We start from the raw sequence: 20,869 nt of genomic DNA, 5'->3' as shown, positions 1-20,869 counted from the left end.
GGGTGGAATCTCTTTTCTTGTCATGTGAATCCATTGGTTCATGTTCTATTTTGTGCAGCAAAAGAAAACAAAGCTAGCTCCATCTTCTATATGGCATCCCTTCAGAATCAGGCAAGCTCGTACCGTAAGCAAATCCGCCGAATCAGTCAGAACCAAAAGACAAACCAAACTGGACCATTCCTGAACTCTGGAAGACCTTGCTCCTTGAATAAGGGTCTTCTGAAACAGGAACTACTATTAAAGGTAGTGTTAATAATAACAGTACATAATAATAACTATTATGCACAGTTAAGGTCAGCGCAAGGCAGTGGTCAAGGGTTTTAAACTGTAGGCAGGTAGTGCATTATGCAGTTGGTCAGAGCTATGGCAGCACCTGTTAGTATTCTGTATGAAACGGGTTACATATTTTTAAACACAGTTCTTGCTTTGTGGTACCTTATAGCATATGCAGCCATTGCATGGTTGCTTTTTAGTTTACCGGTTAAATCTGTTTCTTTTATTCTTACAGCGCTTATGTATGACACCAGCATATTTGTCTTCTACCTAAACTACTTTGTTTGCGTCTGTTGCTGAAATAAGTGCTAATCCTCAGATGACTAACACCCACCTTTCATAACAGTTTATGTTAACAGCTCCTATCAAGAAGAATATATTAAACCATTGGTTCTGTAAGCTGCAGCGTGAGCACACTGATTTCATGTGCATTGTATCCATCTCTTTGACAGCAATAGTGCTGCATTTATAGGCTTTATTCAGAACAGCATTAGTGAAAGATGGCTCCTGTGGTGCCAGAGGATGGTAGTCATGATTGTAAAACCTACACGAAACTACTGTAAACTGTTTTCTCTGTCACAAATCTCTCAAACATTTCCCCTTGTTTTTCAGAGCTGCATGTCTGCCTCGTTTTATTCATGAATTGAAGTGCTGTTTATCCTTTTGGAATAAATTTGTGCTGGCTTCAAAGACTTATTAGAGAAGTATATCCATATGGGAGAATGTGTGGCTTTAAGTATGAACTGTATTTATTCCTCTCCCTGCTTGGATTATGCAAAAGTTTTGGGCCCTGCAATTGGAAAGGTTGTGCCTATCCATCTCCCAGTGCTAGGTTTGGTGAGTGAATAAGGGGAAGATTGAGAGAGATCTCTGTCTCAAACATAAATCTTGTTCTACAGAAAGCCATTTTTTAAACCTTGAACCTATCAGTTCTAGTAACAGTGACTTCACAAAGATGCAGGGTATAGATTTATGACTTGGCTCTTTCTCTTCTTGCCCTGCTATCTCTCTCTCTGTAGGAAAGTGATTTAAAAAAATAAGTCTCATCCATTTTTCATGCCTAGCCAGAGGTTCAGCTGTTGACTGTACTGGAAGCTTTCTTGATATAAATTTAGAAAGACAGCAACCCGTAAAAGGATGAGTTGAGGGATTTGAACATAGCCTGCTTTTTCTCTGTGTTCTTGGCATTCTTCTTCATGGTCTCTGTGCATCACGCAAAGGGGTCTTTCCTGTGCAGAGCCATGATCAGAATATTGTAGAGCTGAAAAGCCTTGCTGGGAAGCCCCACTTTTACTATACATGCCCTAACCTGCCAGTGATACTCTCCTCTCAGTTTCTCTCCATCTGCCACAACAACAGTATTCAGAATATTCTCCTCTCATTTGATGAGTAGCTTCTTCTTCTTCTCTCTCTCTATCTTGTCCCTTCTCCTTCTCTCTTGCCCCCCCTCCCCATTTACTTGTATGTTAGCGCTTTGGTCCTCCCTATCTTCTATCCTAGGTGCGTGGCTTTAGGAGGAGTTATATAGAGCTAGTCTGCTAGCTCCATCCCCTGATGACTCCCAGATGGATTACATAATTGGATTACTTTGTTTAGTTCTGTGAACCATGTATGTTGTTTTATCATATTTGTTGTGATTTTTGTCATCGTTGTTGTTGTATATTAATAAACACACACACATATTTAAAAAAGAACCCATGTTCTGATCTGAAAGACCCAAGTTTCAGGTAAGAAACAGGATAAACTGTCAGGTTCTATAGCAGTGATGGCAAACCTATGGCACGTGTGCCAGAGGTGGCACTCAGAGCCCTTTCTGTGGGCACATATGCATCGCCCCAGCACAGAGTTTGCCAGAATTTGTTACTAGAAAGCCAGAGGGACACGGTACTTTGCAATAAGTAAGTGGGTTTTGGGTTGCAGTTTGGACACTCGGCCTCTGAAAGGTTCACCATAATTGTTCTATAGCAAAGTGGGAATTATCTGGCCCTTTGTTGACAACACCCAACACTTCTCACTATTGGCTATACTAGCTAGATCTGCTTAGAATAGCAATCCAACAATATCTGGAGGACTGCATAGTACGTCCACCTGTTATAAAGCTATTTGAGGATCTGCGTTTCTCATGGAAGAATATGCATTGTTCTCTAAGTGAAGAGGAATATGCGTTTAGGTTTGGAAAAAAGAGGATACAATTCGTATAATTGAAACCAAGTTTTTATCAGTGAGACACAAAAGGTTTTTGAGGACGACTCCTAATCCTAAGCAGCTGGTATCATAAGTATGATGTTTTCCCCAACCCCACCCAGGTTTCAGGAAGGCTAACAAACAGCATGCAGCCCTCTTTCCTATTCTCAACAGAAATAGATGCACCGCAGGCATACATGTGGTTTCCAAACCCAGATCACCTCTACTGTGCACAGGCAGTTTATGACAAATGCTTTCTGACAGCCTGGGTGGCCAAAGCAGACAGGAACAGGGCAACATGTTTATTGCTCAAATCATCTTAAAACAAAGCTCCTTTGAGTTTCAAACAGTGGAGTTAAATCACCCCTTCCCCACTTCCCTCATTGAAAACACTAATACATGTGATAAAGGAAAACACAAAAAATCCCCACTACTGAGAGTGCATGTTATTGTATTGAAGCACATCACTCCTTTACAGAAAATTCATAAATCCTAACAAATATTTACACATTGAAGATTACGTCTATGTTTCCCCATTTGGGACACATTTTACCATTTTCAGGATAGTGCCTCTGAACCATAACAGTCTCCTGGCGTAGATCTCCAATTATATTGATATACTAATTACTAAAAGTTTTGTCTGAACAGCCACAGCAAATGTTTTAATCCAGAAACAAAGCTGTTCAGCCACAACTAATTGAGAGATTGTAGCTTGGACCTCCTGCCTTACTTTACAGAAGGCCTGGAGTTCAGTTTCTGGTCTCTCTAATTGAATTGCAAACCCAGCATCAGGAAAGCAGGTGGCATGAAAGACCTCTTCCTGAGACTCTAGAGCATTCCTGCCAGTAAGAGAAGGCAACACTGGACTAGATAGTCTGACCTTATCTAAAGACGCTTCCTACTTTCCTGCCGTAATGGACTGGATGAGGGCAAACAAACTGAAGCTTAATCCAGACAAGACAGAGGTGCTCCTGGTCAGTGGAAAGACAGATCCGGGAATAGGGATTCAGTCACTCTTCCCTTGAAAACTCAGGTTCGTCATTTGGGGGTACTTCTGGATTCAGCACTGAGCCTGGAAGCCCAGGTATCAGCGATGACCAGGAGTGCTTTCACACAGCTAAAACTCCTGTGCCAACTGCACCTGTTCCTGGAGAGATCAGATCTGGCCACAGTGGTACATGCCTTGGTTACATCTCATCTGAATTACTGTAATGCGCTCTATGTGGGGCTGCCTTTGCTCAGAAACTTCAGCTGGTCCTAAGAGCTGCAGCCAGGCTGTTAACTGGAGCTGGCTACAGGGAGCATACAATAAGTCTCCGGGACCAGATGAACTCCATCCAAGGGTATTAAAAGAACTGGCAAAAGTAATATCGGAGCCATTGGCAATCATATTTGAAAACTCCTGGAGAACAGGAGAGATCCCAGCAGACTGGCGAAGGGCAAACGTTGTCCCCATCTTCAAAAAGGGGAAAAAAGAGGATCCCAACAATTATCGTCCAGTTAGTCTGACATCAGTTCTAGGAAAGATTCTGGAGCAGATCATTAAACAGAGAGTCTGTGAACATCTAGAAGGCAATGCCATAATCACAAAAAGTCAACATGGGTTTCAGAGAAACAAGTCGTGCCAGACAAACCTAATCTCTTTCTTTGACAAAATTACCAGCTTCGTAGATGAAGGGAATGCTGTGGATATAATATATCTTGATTTCAGTAAGGCCTTTGACAAGGTTTCCCATGACATTCTTGCAAACAAGCTTGTAAAATGTGGGCTAGACAAAGGAACTGTTAAATGGATCTGTAATTGGTTGACCGGCCGAACCCAAAGGGTGCTCAACAATGGCTCCTTTTCATCCTGGAGAGAAGTGACCAGTGGGGTCCCACAGGGCTCTGTCCTGGGCCCAGTGCTATTCAACATCTTTATCAATGACCTGGATGACAGAATTGGGAGCATACTTATCAAATTTGCAGATGACACCAAATTAGGGGGAATAGCTAATACCCCAGAGGACAGGATCAAGATTCAAAATGACCTGAATAGACTAGAAAGCTGGGCCAAAGCTAACAAAATGAAATTCAACACAGAGAAATGTAAGGTATTGCACTTAGGGCAGAAAAATAAAATGCACAGATATAGGATGGGTGACACCTGGCTGAATGAAACTACGTGTGAAAGGGATCTAGGAGTCCAAGTAGACCACAAGTTGAACATGAGTGAACAGTGTGATGCGGCAGCTAAAAAGGCCAATGCTATTTTAGGCTGCATCAATAGAAGTATAGTGTCTAGATCAAGAGAAGTAATAGTGCCACTGTATTCGGCTTTGGTCAGGCCCCACCTAGAATATTGTGTCCAGTTCTGGGCGCCACAATTCAAAAAGGACATTGAGAAACTGGAGCGTGTCCAAAGGAGGGCGACAAAAATGGTGAAGGGTCTGGAGACCATGCCCTATGAGGAACGACTTAGGGAGCTGGGGATGTTTAGCCTGGAGAAAAGAAGGTTAAGAGGTGATATGATAGCCCTGTTTAAATATTTGAAAGGATGTCATATTGAGGAGGGAGCAAGCTTGTTTTCTGCTGCTCCAGAGAACAGGACCCGGAACAATGGATGCAAGCTACAGGAAAAGAGATTCCACCTGAACATTAGGAGGAACTTCCTGACAGTAAGGGCTGTTCGGCAGTGGAATGCACTTCCTCGGAAGGTGATAGAGTCTCCTTCCTTGGAGGTCTTTAAACAGAGGCTGGATGGCCATCTGTCAGGGATGCTTTGATCTGGATTTCCTGCATGGCAGGGGGTTGGACTGGATGGCCCTAGTGGTCTCTTCCAACTCTACGATTCTATGATTCTATGATTCTATGATTCTTGTTGCAGCAGCTCCACTGGCTGCCAGTCTGTTTCCTGGCACAATTCAAAGTGCTGGTTTTGACCCTATATGGCTTAAGTCCAGGCTATTTGAAGGACCGTATCTCCATGTACGAGCCCCTGAGAATATTGAGGTCATCGAGAGAGGCCCTTCTCTCAGTCCCACTACCCTCTCAGGCATGTTTGGTGGGAACAAGAGAAAAGGCCTTCTCAGTGGCTGCTCTCAAGCTCTGGAACTCCCTCCCTAGAGAGGCCAGGATGGCTCCATCCCTGCAACCTCTGTTATTTTCAATGGGGTGCACACACAGGCATGCGACTCATCAAGCCTATGGGGCTTGAATATGTGCGAGCCTCCGTTTTTGCAGGTGGATCCGGAACAGATCCCCCGCGAAAATGGAGGGCCAACAGTAAATGTTTTAAATTTACTATTTCCGGAAGCTGCCTTGGGTGCCAGTCTGTAAGAAAGATGACGTATAAATGAAAATAAATAAATAAATAAATAAATTTTGGATAGCCATTTTAATATTTGAGTGTTAAGTCAGCAGTGCAAGATCATACAGTGGGGCCTTGGTATCCACAGGGGATCTGTTCCGGACTCCCCCATGGATACCAAGATCCACAGATGCTCATGTCCTGCTGTCCCCAATGGCGGTGCATGCATGTGGCTGTGCTGTCATTAGGGATAGCCTCTGTTGACCCCAGTGGTGATGTGTGCATGCAGCTGTGCCACCATTAGGGACAATGGGACTTTGGGTAGTGCAGCCCTGTGTGCACGCCACCATTGGGAACAACAGGGGGCTTGGCATCCGCGGATGCTGAAATCTGCAGATGGCAAGTCTGTGGACAAGGAAGCCCCACTGTACAGTTTTGGTCATACAAAAAGTTCTTATTGTCATTACCCTTTCACAGTCCTGTGGAATAAATTACAGCTCCCCACCTGTAGGCGCGAGCCAATAATTCATGAAAGTGCAGTCAAACAAGCAAAACATGGGTAGCTTATACTTCTCCTCGCTGGACTGAACACTCTTCTTTTGGATGGTGTGGAGTATATTGATGTTTTTTTCCCTTTGCCCAGACCCCTCACTCCCCTCTCATGATGGTTAGTCTGTGGTGTGCTAACTCTTCTTGCTTTTGCGTTGCTTAGTAGCCAACAATTTCTTCTGCATCGGGTAATCATTATTATAGACCTCCCAAGGTATCTGAGAGTCTTGAAATGCTGTCTGCATCCAGAAGACCCTCATTATAAGGGTTTAGTGCTTTGCAAAGAGAAAAGGTGTGTTGCATTCTACATGTCCTTTGTGCCACCCCTTTAACTGCTTCTCTACCCATGTTGGTGCATAGTTCTGTTCGGGTTTTTTTTTCCTGACCTCATTTGGAATATTGCATTTCTTTAGATGGCAGCGTTGTGTCTGGTGAGCAATGAGGGAAAGAGAGTGGTATTGAGTGTGAGACCGAATGTGCATGTGAGACGACTGGGAGTGTGAGGGAATGCTGTTTTGATACCTCTCTCTGCAAGTGAATTGATTAAAATAAGAAATTAACACACACCATCAAGGCAGAGGTGGAGTTGTTTGAATTGGATGGGGTTGGGGGGATTAAAGGCAAGACTATCCAGACAGAAGAGGTGAACGGCTCTCAAGCTTGCACTCTTTTCTCCTAAAATATTAATGGGAACAAGAAGGTGTTGTGAGAGGGTTTTCTACCTGCTGTCAAGCAGCTGAAGGGGAAAAGAGAGAAAGATTCACTGGGAGACTGCAGGGATCTGCTTCTGCTGCTGCCACAACAGAGCCTCCTGAAGCCGTTCAGCTGAAACAATCCAGCAGGTGCCTTATGCACATGAATTGATTTAATTTTAGCGTCTTCGTCTCTCCTCTTGTTGTCCCCTTCACACCCGTTGTCTTCCGCCTTCCCTGCTTCGCTGGTGTGTTTTTTATGTTCTGCTGTACTTATGTTAAGGCATCTGCACCAATTTAGCTCAAGATGAAGCATGGAAAGAGGAATTGTGTGCTACTGCTTTTTGCAAATTTGACTGGTATGGCTGCAGGTTTTGAAATCTGTGACATCTTAGAAGAATCTTGGTCACAGAGGTAAATGACTCAGGAAACAGAGATAGCAATAGTGCAATAGTGCCCTTTACATTTGTCTGGCATAGTCAGGAGCACAACATAACATTAAGGTATCCATGTAGCCTTCATATAATCTTCCCTGTATCCTTTTCAGTTCTCCTTCAGAAGCCGCCGTTTGTTTTCACAGGGGATGGTGGGTGCTGTTTTTCAGATATGGAAGTCCAGCTAACAGAACGAACGAAACAGGAGAAATACAGCGACAGAAAATGAGTTTGTTTGCAGGGAAATTGTGTGATAATAGGCTTGCATTATCGACTGCTCTTTTTATTATGGGAGGTTGCTCTTTTATCGTGGGAGGCTGAAAATAGCAATTAACATTTCATTTTTTAAAAATATGGTATCTAAAAGCAGCAGGTTGGAAATAATGCCAAAGCAGTTGGTTAATTTTCTGTTCCAGTTTGTTTACTTCTTCCCTAAAACCCCATTAAGTGTGTTACATCCCTGTTACATCCCAATATTTTCCTGCTGCTTGTGCTTTTTGGAGATTTCTGTTTCTTCTCCACTGGGTCATCATAGGGTTCAAATGAGTTTATGAACACCCACCAGCTTCCCACTAATTCGTTTTTCTTCCATTTGTTTCATGGAAGCAGTTTGAGCAAGGCATTCGAAGATATGGTGATGTATGTCTTTTGCATTCTGTTGTGCAGAATTCCCCCCATTGATGATGGATTGGGTTGTTTTTCCAGTCTTGGTGCAGAGGATTGGAGTCTAGAGGGTTGTAAATGAATTCTAAATCAATCGATACCCAGTTAATTCTGAAACTTCATCATGATAGGACAGAAGATGAGAATGAGAGTGGTACCCGTGCCCATAAATGCTCTGGTGAAAGAGCAGACTTATGAACCCTGACTATAAATGAGCAGAACTGAGGTCCAGTTATTTTTATGTGTTTGCATAGTATGCAGGTCTCTAGGCTCAGTGACATTTGACTGCGCACAGCCCAGCTGTTTGCATGCTTCTTAATGTTGTTGGCATCTTTCCACTTTACCTTGGTCCTTGAGAGAAAACAGTTGAGATTTGGGACACCTCCCATTTAATTAAAGGCATTTTTTGAGGCCAACATCCCTCCACCCCGTTTCTGATGTAGCGGCGTGCCTTTGTGAAAATCCCTTCTTTGCAGCAGGAACTGTGAAATACATCCTGTCAGTACCAAAGGATTTTTCTTCCCGGATGGGATTATTTTTCTTCTGAGCTCAGTTCTTCTGTGACTGTATTAAAAAAAGTAGCAGAAGCATTTCTGTTACCAGTGTGTTTTAATTTTGTAATTGGTATCGGCTTTGCATTCATCCTGAATGAAAATATCATCACAATCGGCGATGATGGTCTGTCTGTTCTTTCTAAAGTCCTTGCTTTTCTTTTCTCCAACTCTCCTAGCACTCCTGCCCAGCCCAGGAAACACTGGTGGCATATCCTGAGTGATGAATACATCCTGGCTCTGACATTTGAATGTGTGTGTAGATTTCTGCACACATATGTACACATGCGGAAGGCTGGACTGTGATGTTGCCATGTCGTCCTTTGGAAAGCTCACAGAGTACTTCAGCTTAAGGAAGTCCAGGAATGAATTTCGATCCGATCGACGGAGTGGCAGGAGAAGTGGCAGCTACTGCTGCAGTATCACCGAATGCAGGTAGTGGGAACAATTCTTCCTCCACCTATACGTCTGTTAGCTTTTGTGCATGCATGGGTTAATGGGAGAAGGGCTCTATTTGTCATTAATTGAGATATAAATTTCTAAAGATAGAAATGGCCATGAACCAAAACTGGATCTCTAGTGCTACTTAATTTATCCAGGCATTGAAGATTTTACCATAACTTGAAGTGGGGTTCTTTTAAACTTGCATAAAGTTCCTTTGTTTGTATTCCTATTTTTTCTCCTTAGTTTTGCATATTGTATTGACCCTCATATTGCCAATTAAACATAGCAAGAGGAGATCTTGGATTCGCTAAACGGTGGCAATGTGAAACAATATTAATATATTTTCCTGTACAGCTTCATGTATCGGGATCCATAATGTGTACAATTTAGTATGGAATCAAATTTTAGACTGCATCCGCATGGTGGCAAAGGCTGAGTCTCCCTTAGCCAAAATGCCAAAATATTCCAAATTCTAAAATTGACCACATGAGTGGCTAAGATAGTGTCACTTTTGCTTTCTGATGGTTCAGTGTACACAAACTTTGTTTCTTGCAAAACATTATTAAAAATATTGTGTATAAAATTAACTTCAGGTTATTTATATAAGGTATATACGAAACATAAATTAATTTCACAGGGCCAGGATATTTTTGTAAAAAAAGAGAGAAGAATTATAGTTAGCTGTATCCACAGTTTCCACCATCCATGACTCTCTCTCCCTATCTCTCTCCCTATCTATCTATCTATCTATCTATCTATCTATCTATCTATCTCCAAAAAGCAAACTTTGCTTTTGTCACTGTATATAAGGGGCTCTATTTCACTATGCTATCATATTTCATGGGACCTGAGCATACATGAATTTTGTTATCAATGGAGGGTCCTGGAACCAAATCCCAGCAGATACCAAAGGTTTGGAGTGCTAGTGTTTTTTATATAACAATTAAAAGAAAGGTTCAAAATGGATTTGAAAACTGAAGGTTTACAATTACATAGATAAGAATGAGTTAGAAATTCTGATATTTGATGGAGACAGTCATAAGATAGCTAAATTTTATAAGCTAATTCTTACAAGGAATGATGAAAGACTCAATGGGCATGAAACACTGGCCCTCCAGTTAATCTGGAAAAGTCAGAGAAATCTTGGGGGAAAAACATGAAATTTATGATGCGTTATGATCTTAAAGAGAATTACTATTGCCCCTCCAAGTCTGGGGACTTGAAATCTGTGGACTTAATGATCCATGGAGGAGCGACCCACCATTGGGGTGAATGGGGCACGCTTCCGTGGTGCGGGCCCTATGCTTGCACATGAGAGTGTTTCCCATTTATTTCAATGGGGCTTGATTATATACGAGTCTCCTAACTTGTCGGTTGGTGGTGGAACGGATTCCCCACAAGTTAGGAGGGGCGACTATACTATAAAATATTTTCCAGGTGCCATTTGACACTGGAAAAAAAAAAGCAAAAATGTACAAATGGCAAATGTTGGAAATGTAAAGACTGGATGATTTTTTTCATATGTGGTGGCTCTGCCCTAAAGCGAAAACCTATTGGGTCAAAATTCATACAATGATGATACTGGATATAGACTTCCCATTGTCACCTGAGATGCATTTACTGAATATGTTACGTCGGTTGGAGGGAAATATTGAAAAGACATACTGGAGAATTCTGCTATTAATGGTTACAGCAGCTAAATTAGTTTGTGCCCGAAACAAGGAAGAAGGAATACTGTCAGTGGATGACTGGTTAATTATGCTTTATGATATGGTGCAGCTGGATAAATGAACAGTCTCAATAAAAGATCAAACGTTGAAGAGGTACGAGAAAGATTGGAAAGATATGATTACTTTTTGGCATGACGGATGGGGGCAATTCTTAGTGTTGTGGTTCATATAAAGATGAGCATTAATTTAGTTCAGATATAGAGATATAAGTACTGTAGAGGTAATGTAAGAAGCCGTTATAGAAGAAGCTATAACCCAATGTATGGTGAAGGGTATAGCAGAGGATTTGAATATAAGGGCCTAATAAGAAAAAGGAGAACAGGAGGCATGTATGGAAATTCCATTTTCTTCAATGGGAATTAGGAAGTTAATTGTTTACTGGTTTGTTTTGTAATTTTTTCATTGAGAAGTGGATATTATTACAATATGTTTATGCATGGTATGTTTTTATGTTTGTATGTGTGTTATGTATTTGTTGAGATTTAAAACAACAACAGCAACAAAATGAATTTCATGCTTACACTTCAAGATATCTCATTATGGAGATTATCACACGGGGATAAGAAACAGGAGAGAAACGGAATGCTTCTGTCATTATCTTGCAGTTGCACGAAGATTATCACACAACACTGGGCTCATCCCACACATATCCCATTAATACCCTGTAAACATCCTGTAATAAGCAGTTCATGGGAATTTAGCATTAATAGGATATTACAGGATAATTACAGGTTATTAACAGGAGAAGTATGGGATAAGCGCAGTGTTGTGTGATAATCTTTGTGCAATTGTGTGATAATGACAGGAAATGTCTATGGAAATATTCCAAACTCTGAAAAAATCTGAAATCCAAAACACTTCTGGGCCCAAGCATTTTGGACAAAGGAGATTTAGCCTGTTTGACTATTTCTGCAGTTAATTATCAGCATGTCATTTAATGTCTCTGTTATTTATACACACTTTATGAACAGGAGATCGCTTTTTTGAAAAAGAAACATAGGCAGGCAGTGGTCAGTGAGGTCTTGATGTTCCTCTTGACTCTATTGCTATGGAGAAGATTGTCAGTATTTGGATTCTTTATATAAATTACCCCGAAGAGGCGTCCATGCTGCTGTTTTCTTTCTTCATTTGAACTCTTCCCTGTTTATGATGTTATGATGATTAGTGTTGATGCTGACACTAACAAATTACAAAACTGACTGGTAGATTTGACACACCTATGAACCTGAACTGTATGGTCTAAATGCTCTAAAGGCACCAGATCCTATCTTATCTTGGAAGCTAAGTGTAGTCAGTCCTGATTGGTTAATACTTGCATGGAAAACTACAAACAAATACCAGGAGCTGTAGATTACATTTCAGAGGAAGGAACTGGCAAAACCACCTCTATGTATTCTTTGCCTAAGAAAACCCTATGAAATTCATCAAGTTGACTGATGGCTTGAAGGCACATACATGCATACCATCCTGGACTGGCTTTGCTTTAAGTCATCAGTTTGAAGTTCAAATACCCAGATTCCATTCTCAAGGTACAAAGTACAAGGTACAAAGTTTGAGCATCTGTGGATGGCAAGCCCTGTTTTCTCAGTGGCTGTGCCTGGACCCCAGATCTGGAGTGCCAGACTGAGCTGCCCTCCTCCTCTTTGCTTCCTCTATCCATCGCCTCCCAATGCTGGATCCTCATCTCTGCGCCTTTGTGGATCTCCAGGGCTACCAGAACATTCAGGACTCAGCAGTTAGCCCTGTGTACTGGTGGTCATTGTCAAGCTGCTCTGCTTTGCCACCCTGGCCCAGCTGGAGGTCTGCAGGTGGAAACCACACCTTTACTTCCTGCACCTGGCCACCTACTGTCTCTGCCTCCTGCTGCCCTTCCTAGTGGATGAGGCTGGCTCCTGGTTTGACAAGGTCAAATGGCAGCTGGTGGTCACCCTACCTGTCCTGGCCAAGACCAGCTTGGTTGTAGTCTCTGGAGGCTGAGACTTTCTGCACCAGCGAAGCCCCACTGCCCTGGAGGAGGAGGAAGTGGTGAAAAGCTCCAGCATGGACCTTCCCTGGAGCCTGGTGGAGGTGAAGGAGGGCCTCTCTTACCACCCATGCGGTGTTGCCGGAGTGTGGCATTGTTCTCAATAGCAGCATATGCATGACACACCACCAATGTGGACAACAGGACTTGAGGTCACACATTTTTTTCTTATCCATGGGGATGTCCGGAACGGATCCTCCATGGATATGAAAGGACCAACTGCATATTATTTTTGATGTGGATGGTTGAATCTGTGGATAAAAAATCCATGGATAGGGAGGGCTGGCTGCTGTATGGGGTCGTCTGCATATCTTAAATTGTTGATATTCCTTTCTCCTGTATTCACTCATTCTTCTTCTGAGTCTAAACCTGCTCTTCTTATGATGCTTTCTACACACAAGTTAAATCAATAGGGTGATAGTATTCTCCCTTGCCTGACCCTTTGGCCAACTGGGAATCATTCTCTTTCTCTGTATACTGTTCTAACCGTATTCTGTTTTAAGTGGACACTTGTTCTGTGTACAGATTTCTCATCAGGACCATCAGATACAGTGGCACTCCCTTGTCTTTGAGAGCAATCCATAGCTTTTAATGATCTATACAGTCAAATGCTTTTCTGTAGTCTTTAAAGCACATGTAGATATTGTTCTGGAATTCTTTGGTGTGCTCTTTTAACCATCGTTTGTTTGCAATATGGTCCCTAGTGTCTCTTCTTTTTATGAAACCCGGTTGCACCTCTGGGATTTTTCTCTCCATATATGATTTGAGTCTGTGCTTCAGAATTTTGACCATGATTTTACTTGTATGGGAAATTAATGCTGTGGGCTTATAGTTGCTGCAGTCTTTTGTGTCTCCTTTCTTTGTGGATTGGGATGTGTATAGATCATTTCCAGTCTGTTGGCCATCGTTTTGTTTTCCATATTTGTTGGCATATTTTAGTAATCGCTGGAGTTGAGTCTGTCTGCGTGGATTGTACCAATTCTATTGGAAAATTGTCTATTCCTGGTGATTTATTCTTTCCAATATTGCAGCGTCCACCTCACTTTCTAGGGTTTGGGGTTCATCTTTGTATGGAGCCACTATATATAATATTTTAGTAGCTACAGTGATGGTATCAAGGAAAGCAATGGCATTTTGCTTTGGCTGCTTGATTGAGCTGCTTAGGCTGCTTAGGCTTTGCATATTAAAACAGCAGCAGCAGCTTCAACTTTGCTCTTTGAGGCTTTTCTTCTTCAGTGTTGCTTCCAGTTTTTCTGTCACTCATTTTCAATCTGCAGTGAAGCGGTTTTAGGATCAGTTGGAGAATTAAGGGACTGAAATGCAAAGACTTCTTCAGATAGAAATGTTTCCTTAGTTATTTTAGATGATGATGGTCATGGTGGTGGTGATGGTGAAGCTTTTCTGTCCTGGTAAAGGCACAATAGCTTTTGGAAGTGCTTTTGAAAAATCTTGTTGCTGTTCCACACAGGAAAATCAGGAGGAAACCAGGGGTTTAAAGAATGCAAAATGTGATATCACAATTAAGATTTTCAGACGCATTGCTATTAAACAGACAATAAACAGGTAATAATCAGACAGTAAACAGGCAATAAAAAGAAACAAATCATTTTTGGGATTTCCCCATGTTGCTGTTTTTTGCCTGTTTAATAGCAATGTTGTGCAAAAATCTTAACTGAAGTCTACAAAAGCCTATGCAACCAACGTCTTTCTTTCAATCAGTCTCAAAGCTGCTACAAGATCCTTTTGCATACTGATTTTTCAGACTAACATGCTATACCTTTGAATTCCTCTTTAGTAGATGCAAGTAAAGAAGGAATGCTTAGGAGCATATACCAGTACCCACCTATGTACTTCAGAATCCAGTGTTAGTGGACTTGGCATTTTCCCCCCTTCACCTCCTACTGCAACCCTCCATGATGTCAAAAACCTACTCCAGGTTGTTCCCTAGACCCCTGAGCAGCATAATCAGAGGAAGGCTGGTGATTCTGGCTGAAACAACAGGGCCCTGCAGAAATGCACCACTCGCTCCTGCTGGATTTGCCGGCAAGGTTGCTTTTAAGGAAAACAAACCATAATTATGTTCATGAATTCATAGATGACAATTATGTTCATGAATGCATAGTGTACTGGAAAGGAAGGAGCTGGAGCACTTTTCCCCCAAACATACTTCATCCTATCAACAAAATTGCATGGCACTTTGCTTCTACGTATCCTTCTAATTGATTGAATATAGTTTGAAGGAAGATATGAGCTGCTCTGAGTCCCAGTTCTGGGAAAAGAGTGGGATACAAACAACAACAACAACAACAACAACAACAATAGATAGTAGATAATAACCTACAATAATAGGTTGTAGTTCCCATATTTGATGGTCAAAAAACCTTATTGACGTCAAGCACATGAGTGGCTCTTGAGAATTTTCTTTGCGTTTACTAAACAGCGGCTGTACAGATTGGACCTCCTTGGTGCAAGTAGCAGGCCATGATGGTGGGAATACGAATCAGTCCAAATCCCCCTTTTCCAAGCTGCCATTTACTTGTAAGCTGTCTTCTGAGAGTAGATACCCTTTTAACATAAATAAATCAGCAAGCCGTGAAAGAGATCCAGATCTCCCCTTATTCTTTCAAAACTAATGCTACATTGGGGCTTCCCAGTCTTGGAACTCCTACATCATGTATAGTTTGTTCCCACAGCTTGTGCTATGAGGATTTATTTGATCAGTTATAATGATAATAATCAGCACTCTTGTTATTAGTGATTAAATATCAAGCATGCGTTGCGTAGTGATTTGAGTGTTTGAGTAGAACTCTGGAGACCAGGGTTTGATTCTCGACTCGGCCATGAAACCCACTGGGTGACCTTGGGCAAGTCACAGTCTCTCAGCCTCAGAGGATGGCAAAGGCAACCACTTCCCCAAACAAATCTTGCCAAGAATGTCCCATGATGGCTTTAGGGTCACCAGGGACATAGCCAGGATTTTGGGAAAGGGAGGGGCAGACTAAGTGCCACCATTATAATGGGGCTTGGGCACAGGCGGTGCGGCAACACACACCATTCATTATATCTAATGGAAGGGGTGGTCCGGACCCCATGGACCCCCCTTTGGCTATGTTCCTGGGGTCGCCATAAATTGGAAAGGTCTTGAAGGCACACAACGTTTCATGGAACTGTATCATTCAAAGAAATAAAATTGATAACGTTCATTGACCTACCATTTGAGAACCACTGTCATATAGGATCCCAATAGTATCCGACAAAGAGACTCAACTTCCTTTCTCTAAACTTGCCAATTAAGCTCCGTGTCTGGATAAATAAGCACATGGTCTTAACTGAGCCTCCTTGTCCTTTTGTAACAAAGAGACCCTAATTGCCACATCCAGTGCATCCACTTGAACCACAAAAGGTCCCATGAGTGTTTGAAGATGGGCTCAGATGTGCAGAGCACTTTGAGGCATTCAAAAGCCTCTTGGCACTGTAGGCTCCATCAGATTCTATAATTGGGGTTTTTTCCCCTTCCTTTCCTTTTTTTTGTCTTTGGTTTTTAGCAAATCAGTCAAGGGCAGAGCTATCTGAGCAAAGTTTGGAATAACTTGATGGTAGAAGTTAGTAAACCCCCAGAGCTCTGCAGCTGACATCTGTTTTTGGGTATGTCCCAGTCCACCACATCTTGGACCTTCACGACAGCCATTTCCACCCCTCCCCCTGCTTGAGATTCCATATCCCAGGTAATCCAGTTTATTTCAATGAAACTCACATTTAGAAAGTTTTACATAGAGTTGATTGCCCAGCAGTTTCTTAAGCACCTTTTGCACCAGCTCATAATTTGTACAGGGATTCATGGAGAACCTCATTAATCAGTATGTAAAATCTTGTATCACCTTTGAGACTAACTGAAAGAATGAAGTTGGCAGCACGAGCTTTCGTAGACTTCAGACTACTTTTGGATGAAGGTGAATAAACACTGCCTGGGCCTCACTTAATCCAAATATCCATATACTCAAAGGCAGGGCGTTGGACTGGATGGCCCTTGTGGTCTCTTCCAACTCTACGATTCTATGATTCTATGACCTAGTTGGCAATTAAAAGCAGTTTTCCACTCATATCCTTCTTTGATGTGGATCTGAAAGTATGCTTCTCTTAAGTCCAGCTTTGTAATTTTTTTAGGTGGCTAACATGTCCATCATCAAAGGCAAGGGATACTTATTTGAGGTGCATATAACGTTTAACTTCAACAGTCCGCATACAGTCTCAACAAGCGATCTTTCCTGTGCTGTAATAAGACTGGGGCAGCGATTGAAGAAGTGGCTGGCCTTATTAATTCTCTTGCCAAGTTCTTGTCTACGAACACTCTTAAGGCTGCTAGTTATTTGGGAATCGTGGAATATAACTTACCTTTTGATAGCCCCCAGAATCAGTTCAGTAGCACAGTCCAACTTACAATGTGGGGGAACATAGTCTTATTCACTGGGCATCTCTAGTAGTGGTGGTCATCCCATCTGAGGCTGACACTGGAATCCCTAGCCCCATATATTCATCAGTGACCTTTAGCAATATGTGGGCCAGTGTTTATTGAACTAGTACCAGACTGCTAAATCCAGCTAATGATGACTGCATATAACAAATATGCAGACTAAAAGAGTAACACAGAACCTGCTCATTCTCCCTTATGAATATCCTGAGATTCCAATACTTAAGAATGTGTAAATGGAGTGTTCATGTTACTCTGCCTGTTGATGCTGTTGCAAGTTGGATACCCAGGCAACTAGAAGGTGATAAAAGGGTCTTCAGACAGATACAGATTGGCTGACAATAGTCAAAGAATCATACGTCCCTCAGTCTAAAGTGATGGGATGGGGAACCATGATTGTTTCAAGACTAGGGACAAAGGACAATGAAAGACAGGTAATAAAATATCACCTCCATTAGCAACAGAAAAATAATTTTCCTTGAGATCCAGGCTATCCATGACCTATGCAAAATTATCTGCCCCTTCCTTTGGCAGAGAACATTTAATTTCTCAAGAGGTCTCTGTACTGTTACATCTGGAAAAAAACTTTTGGATGAATTATAAGTAAATCTTGCCAGTTGTAATCCAAATCATTCCGTTTTACCTTTGTTGGAGGCAAAAACCTCAAAGAGTTCTAATGGAGTTGATATTTATCTACTTGTACTTTTACATGCTTTTGAATTGCTAAGTTGGCAGAAGCTGGGACTAGTGACGGGAGGTCAGTCCGTCACGCAGCGCTTGGGCCTTGAACTGCTGATCTTGCAATCATCAGAGTCAGCATCTTAACTGCTGAGCCACAACATCCCAATACCTGTTTTATTATCTGTCTTTTATTTCCCTTTGTGCCTAGTCCCCACATGGCCGAGAACAGGAGTGGCCTTTGCCTGCATTAAAATCCCTCCAGACAGTCTTAACTGACAGCACAAATAACATGGGAAACAAAATGTAGGCCTTTGACACTAACATTTTGTCGGGGATGCTTTGATTTAGATTTCCTGCATGGCAGAATAGGGTTGGACTGGATGGCCCTTGCGGTCTCTTCCAACTCTATGGCTTGTTACAGACTGCCAAAATAAAGCTGCTTCGGGTCTCTTTGGAGGTATGCTGTTTAAATGATGCATGCATCCTAAGAATCCGGAAGCTGCACCAAAGCTGCACTCCAGTGCTTGGGAATAGAGTATGGCTTTGGTGCGACCTCCGGACTCGTAGGACCCACGCATCATTTAAACAGCATACCTCCAAAGAGACCCGAAGCAGCTTTATTTTGGCAGTCTGTAACAGGCCTATGATTCTACGATTTTCACTTTTTGTCTCCTGCATTATTTTAAACATCTTTGCCTGATGAAGCAGCCAGTGAAGCTTTGAAAGCTTGCATGATGTAAAGGTATCACTCTGTTGTAGATTTTGGCTTTTGTTGTATTTTGCTGCATGGTTCAATACATCTCTGAATATGTTTCCAAAAAAGGAAATAATGGTTTTTCCAAAAAAACAAATTGTAACCATGATGGTAATTTATTCCCTGGCACAGTAACTGCAGCTACATTTAAAAACAAAACATCTTTTCCTTGACTTTTTCTGGATTTGTTCTGCTCAGATGAGCAGAAATATTTTGCAGGTGTAGCCAGTTTCACAGCATCAACTTGAAGATTAACAGTCTTGTTTCAGTGCAAAGGAAAAAAAAGGAAGACTTAGCTTGTGAGTCATGGCTGTTCAAAAGAATATTTGTTGCCCAGCCCACCCACTGCTTCTTTGCTGATTCACAGCTGGGTGGGAGGAAGGTTGCCATCACTCTTGTTCTGGATACAGGTAGAAGGAAGGAAGCAATTTTACAGTCGGGATGTAAATATTAGGAGCTTTATTAGAAGTTGTTACTGAAAGGGATTTTCCTAATGTCACAGCTTTGTGAAAAAAGGCAGAAGTATCAATGAAGTAGAAATTCCCTTGTATTTGAAAATTCATACTCTTGATGCTGAAAGGTTTCTTTGGGTAGTGTTCTACCAAGTGGAGGAATACATGTTTTGTGTACTCTCTGGCACCCTGGATAGCTGCTGTTTACTGCTGTGTAGACAGTTTTGAGACATATGAAGTTGAAGGTTTTCATGGCTGGCATCCGTAGTTTTTGGTGGGTTTTTCGGACTATGTGGCCATGTTCTAGCAGAGTTTCTTCCTGACGCTTCGCCAGCATCTGTGGCTGGCATCTTCAGAGAGTTCTGAGATAGTTGGTGTGAAACTAACATTTTTTTCTAGGCACAACTTTCCAGTTTCATCATTTTCCATGTCCATGAGTTGGTAGCAAAACAGTCAAAACACACAGCAGCTTTTCATAGGCCTAAGACAGACAGGTGAGAAATGGCATGCCTGCGCCGATTCTAGGGTTCTGGAGTGCACAGCAAACACACTCTCTGGAATCCTAGTTCGTGCCAGTGGTGCCATGACTGTGTGGCCCTGCCCAGACAGGGTGTGCATCCATGACGCAAGCATGGCAGAGCGCTGCACGTCCAGACGCAGTGCTTGCATCATGGATGCACCACAGTGCACCAATGGTGCACTGATGACATCGTCCGCATGCTCCAAGAAGAACCTGGTTTTTCCATGTTCCACGCGGTTTGGCTGCTGCGGTGTCCCTCCGGAGGAAAATTGGATGCCTCCAGCCCACCCTTTTGGGGAGGTCTGGAGAACCCCATAGCTGTCTTTTCAAAGACCAAGATGATGATGATGATGAACACAGCAACAAGAACTGTGATATTTAGGATGTGGCTGAAGTTTTACATGAAGTGAGACCAGTTTTTAGCTGTGCTTTGTTTTAATTTGTTGTAAGCTGTTTGAATCATTTGCTGGGAGAAAGGTTAGGTATAACATACATGTATAAATATGAATGTACTTGAGGGGTGACAAATCAAATGGGAGGATATTTTCTTCTTTAGGGAAAATGTTGAAACTGGAGTTGGACCGAATGCAGAGGTGAACAAAGGAGGACTTCTGTGGATCTGGATGAGAACATCTCTTGCAACTCAGAAAATAAGCTAGCAAAAGCAACTTGATCTGATCATACCCATATTCTGAACACTAGTTATGTGGAAAACAGCTCTGTGTGCTTTGCTTTGAATTATTAGCATGGATGAACTGGAATTTGATGTACTGAGGCATATTTATTTAGTGAACTCCAGTGTTTCCAAATGAGTTTGGATGAAACTTGCAGCGAGTCGCTATGATTTTATCAAGTAAACAGTATGCAAACTTTGGTGCTGGAGGGACAGGGCAAGAGAAGCCGAGGGAGTGATGGATAAACCCAATACATGAAAGCAGAATGACGATTACAGAGTGCTAAAGACTGGACCTGATGACTAAAACAAGGTGAGATTAAGACAAAGCAAGCTGTTCCTTTTTTCTGACAGCTGAGACACTAAAACCGTAGGTTTTGGTGTATGTGCGTTGTGTTCATTTCCTGTTTATTGCCCTTGATTCAAAATAAATAACCAGAAAAGAGAAATACAAGATTTGAGGTTCTATAATCTCTCGTGTGTTTGTAA

At 42.0% G+C, this 20,869-nt stretch overlaps 1 protein-coding gene across 4 annotated transcripts in view; it reads left to right on the top strand.

Annotated features, from left to right (window-relative positions):
- The window catches only part of LOC149306293 (ankyrin repeat and fibronectin type-III domain-containing protein 1-like), a 299,609-nt gene that overhangs the window by 20,886 nt on the left and 257,854 nt on the right, over window positions 1-20,869 (top strand). For 3 of the 4 annotated variants that reach the window (XM_089540204.1, XM_089540203.1, XM_089540201.1), the window contains exon 3: window positions 8,815-9,070. In XM_089540204.1, the coding sequence (XP_089396330.1) occupies window positions 8,913-9,070 (158 nt within the window). In that variant the 5' untranslated portion in view covers window positions 8,815-8,912. Of the gene's footprint in view, window positions 1-7,048; window positions 7,138-8,814; window positions 9,071-20,869 lie in introns of those variants that run through there. The other variant, XM_089540202.1, reaches the window with a different exon arrangement.

This window comes from Sceloporus occidentalis, unplaced genomic scaffold (assembly GCF_023333645.1).
Source record: "Sceloporus occidentalis isolate IW3139 unplaced genomic scaffold, rSceOcc1.0.p SCAF_10, whole genome shotgun sequence".
NCBI lineage: Eukaryota > Metazoa > Chordata > Lepidosauria > Squamata > Phrynosomatidae > Sceloporus > Sceloporus occidentalis.
This window is presented reverse-complemented; position numbering and strand designations above follow the sequence as displayed.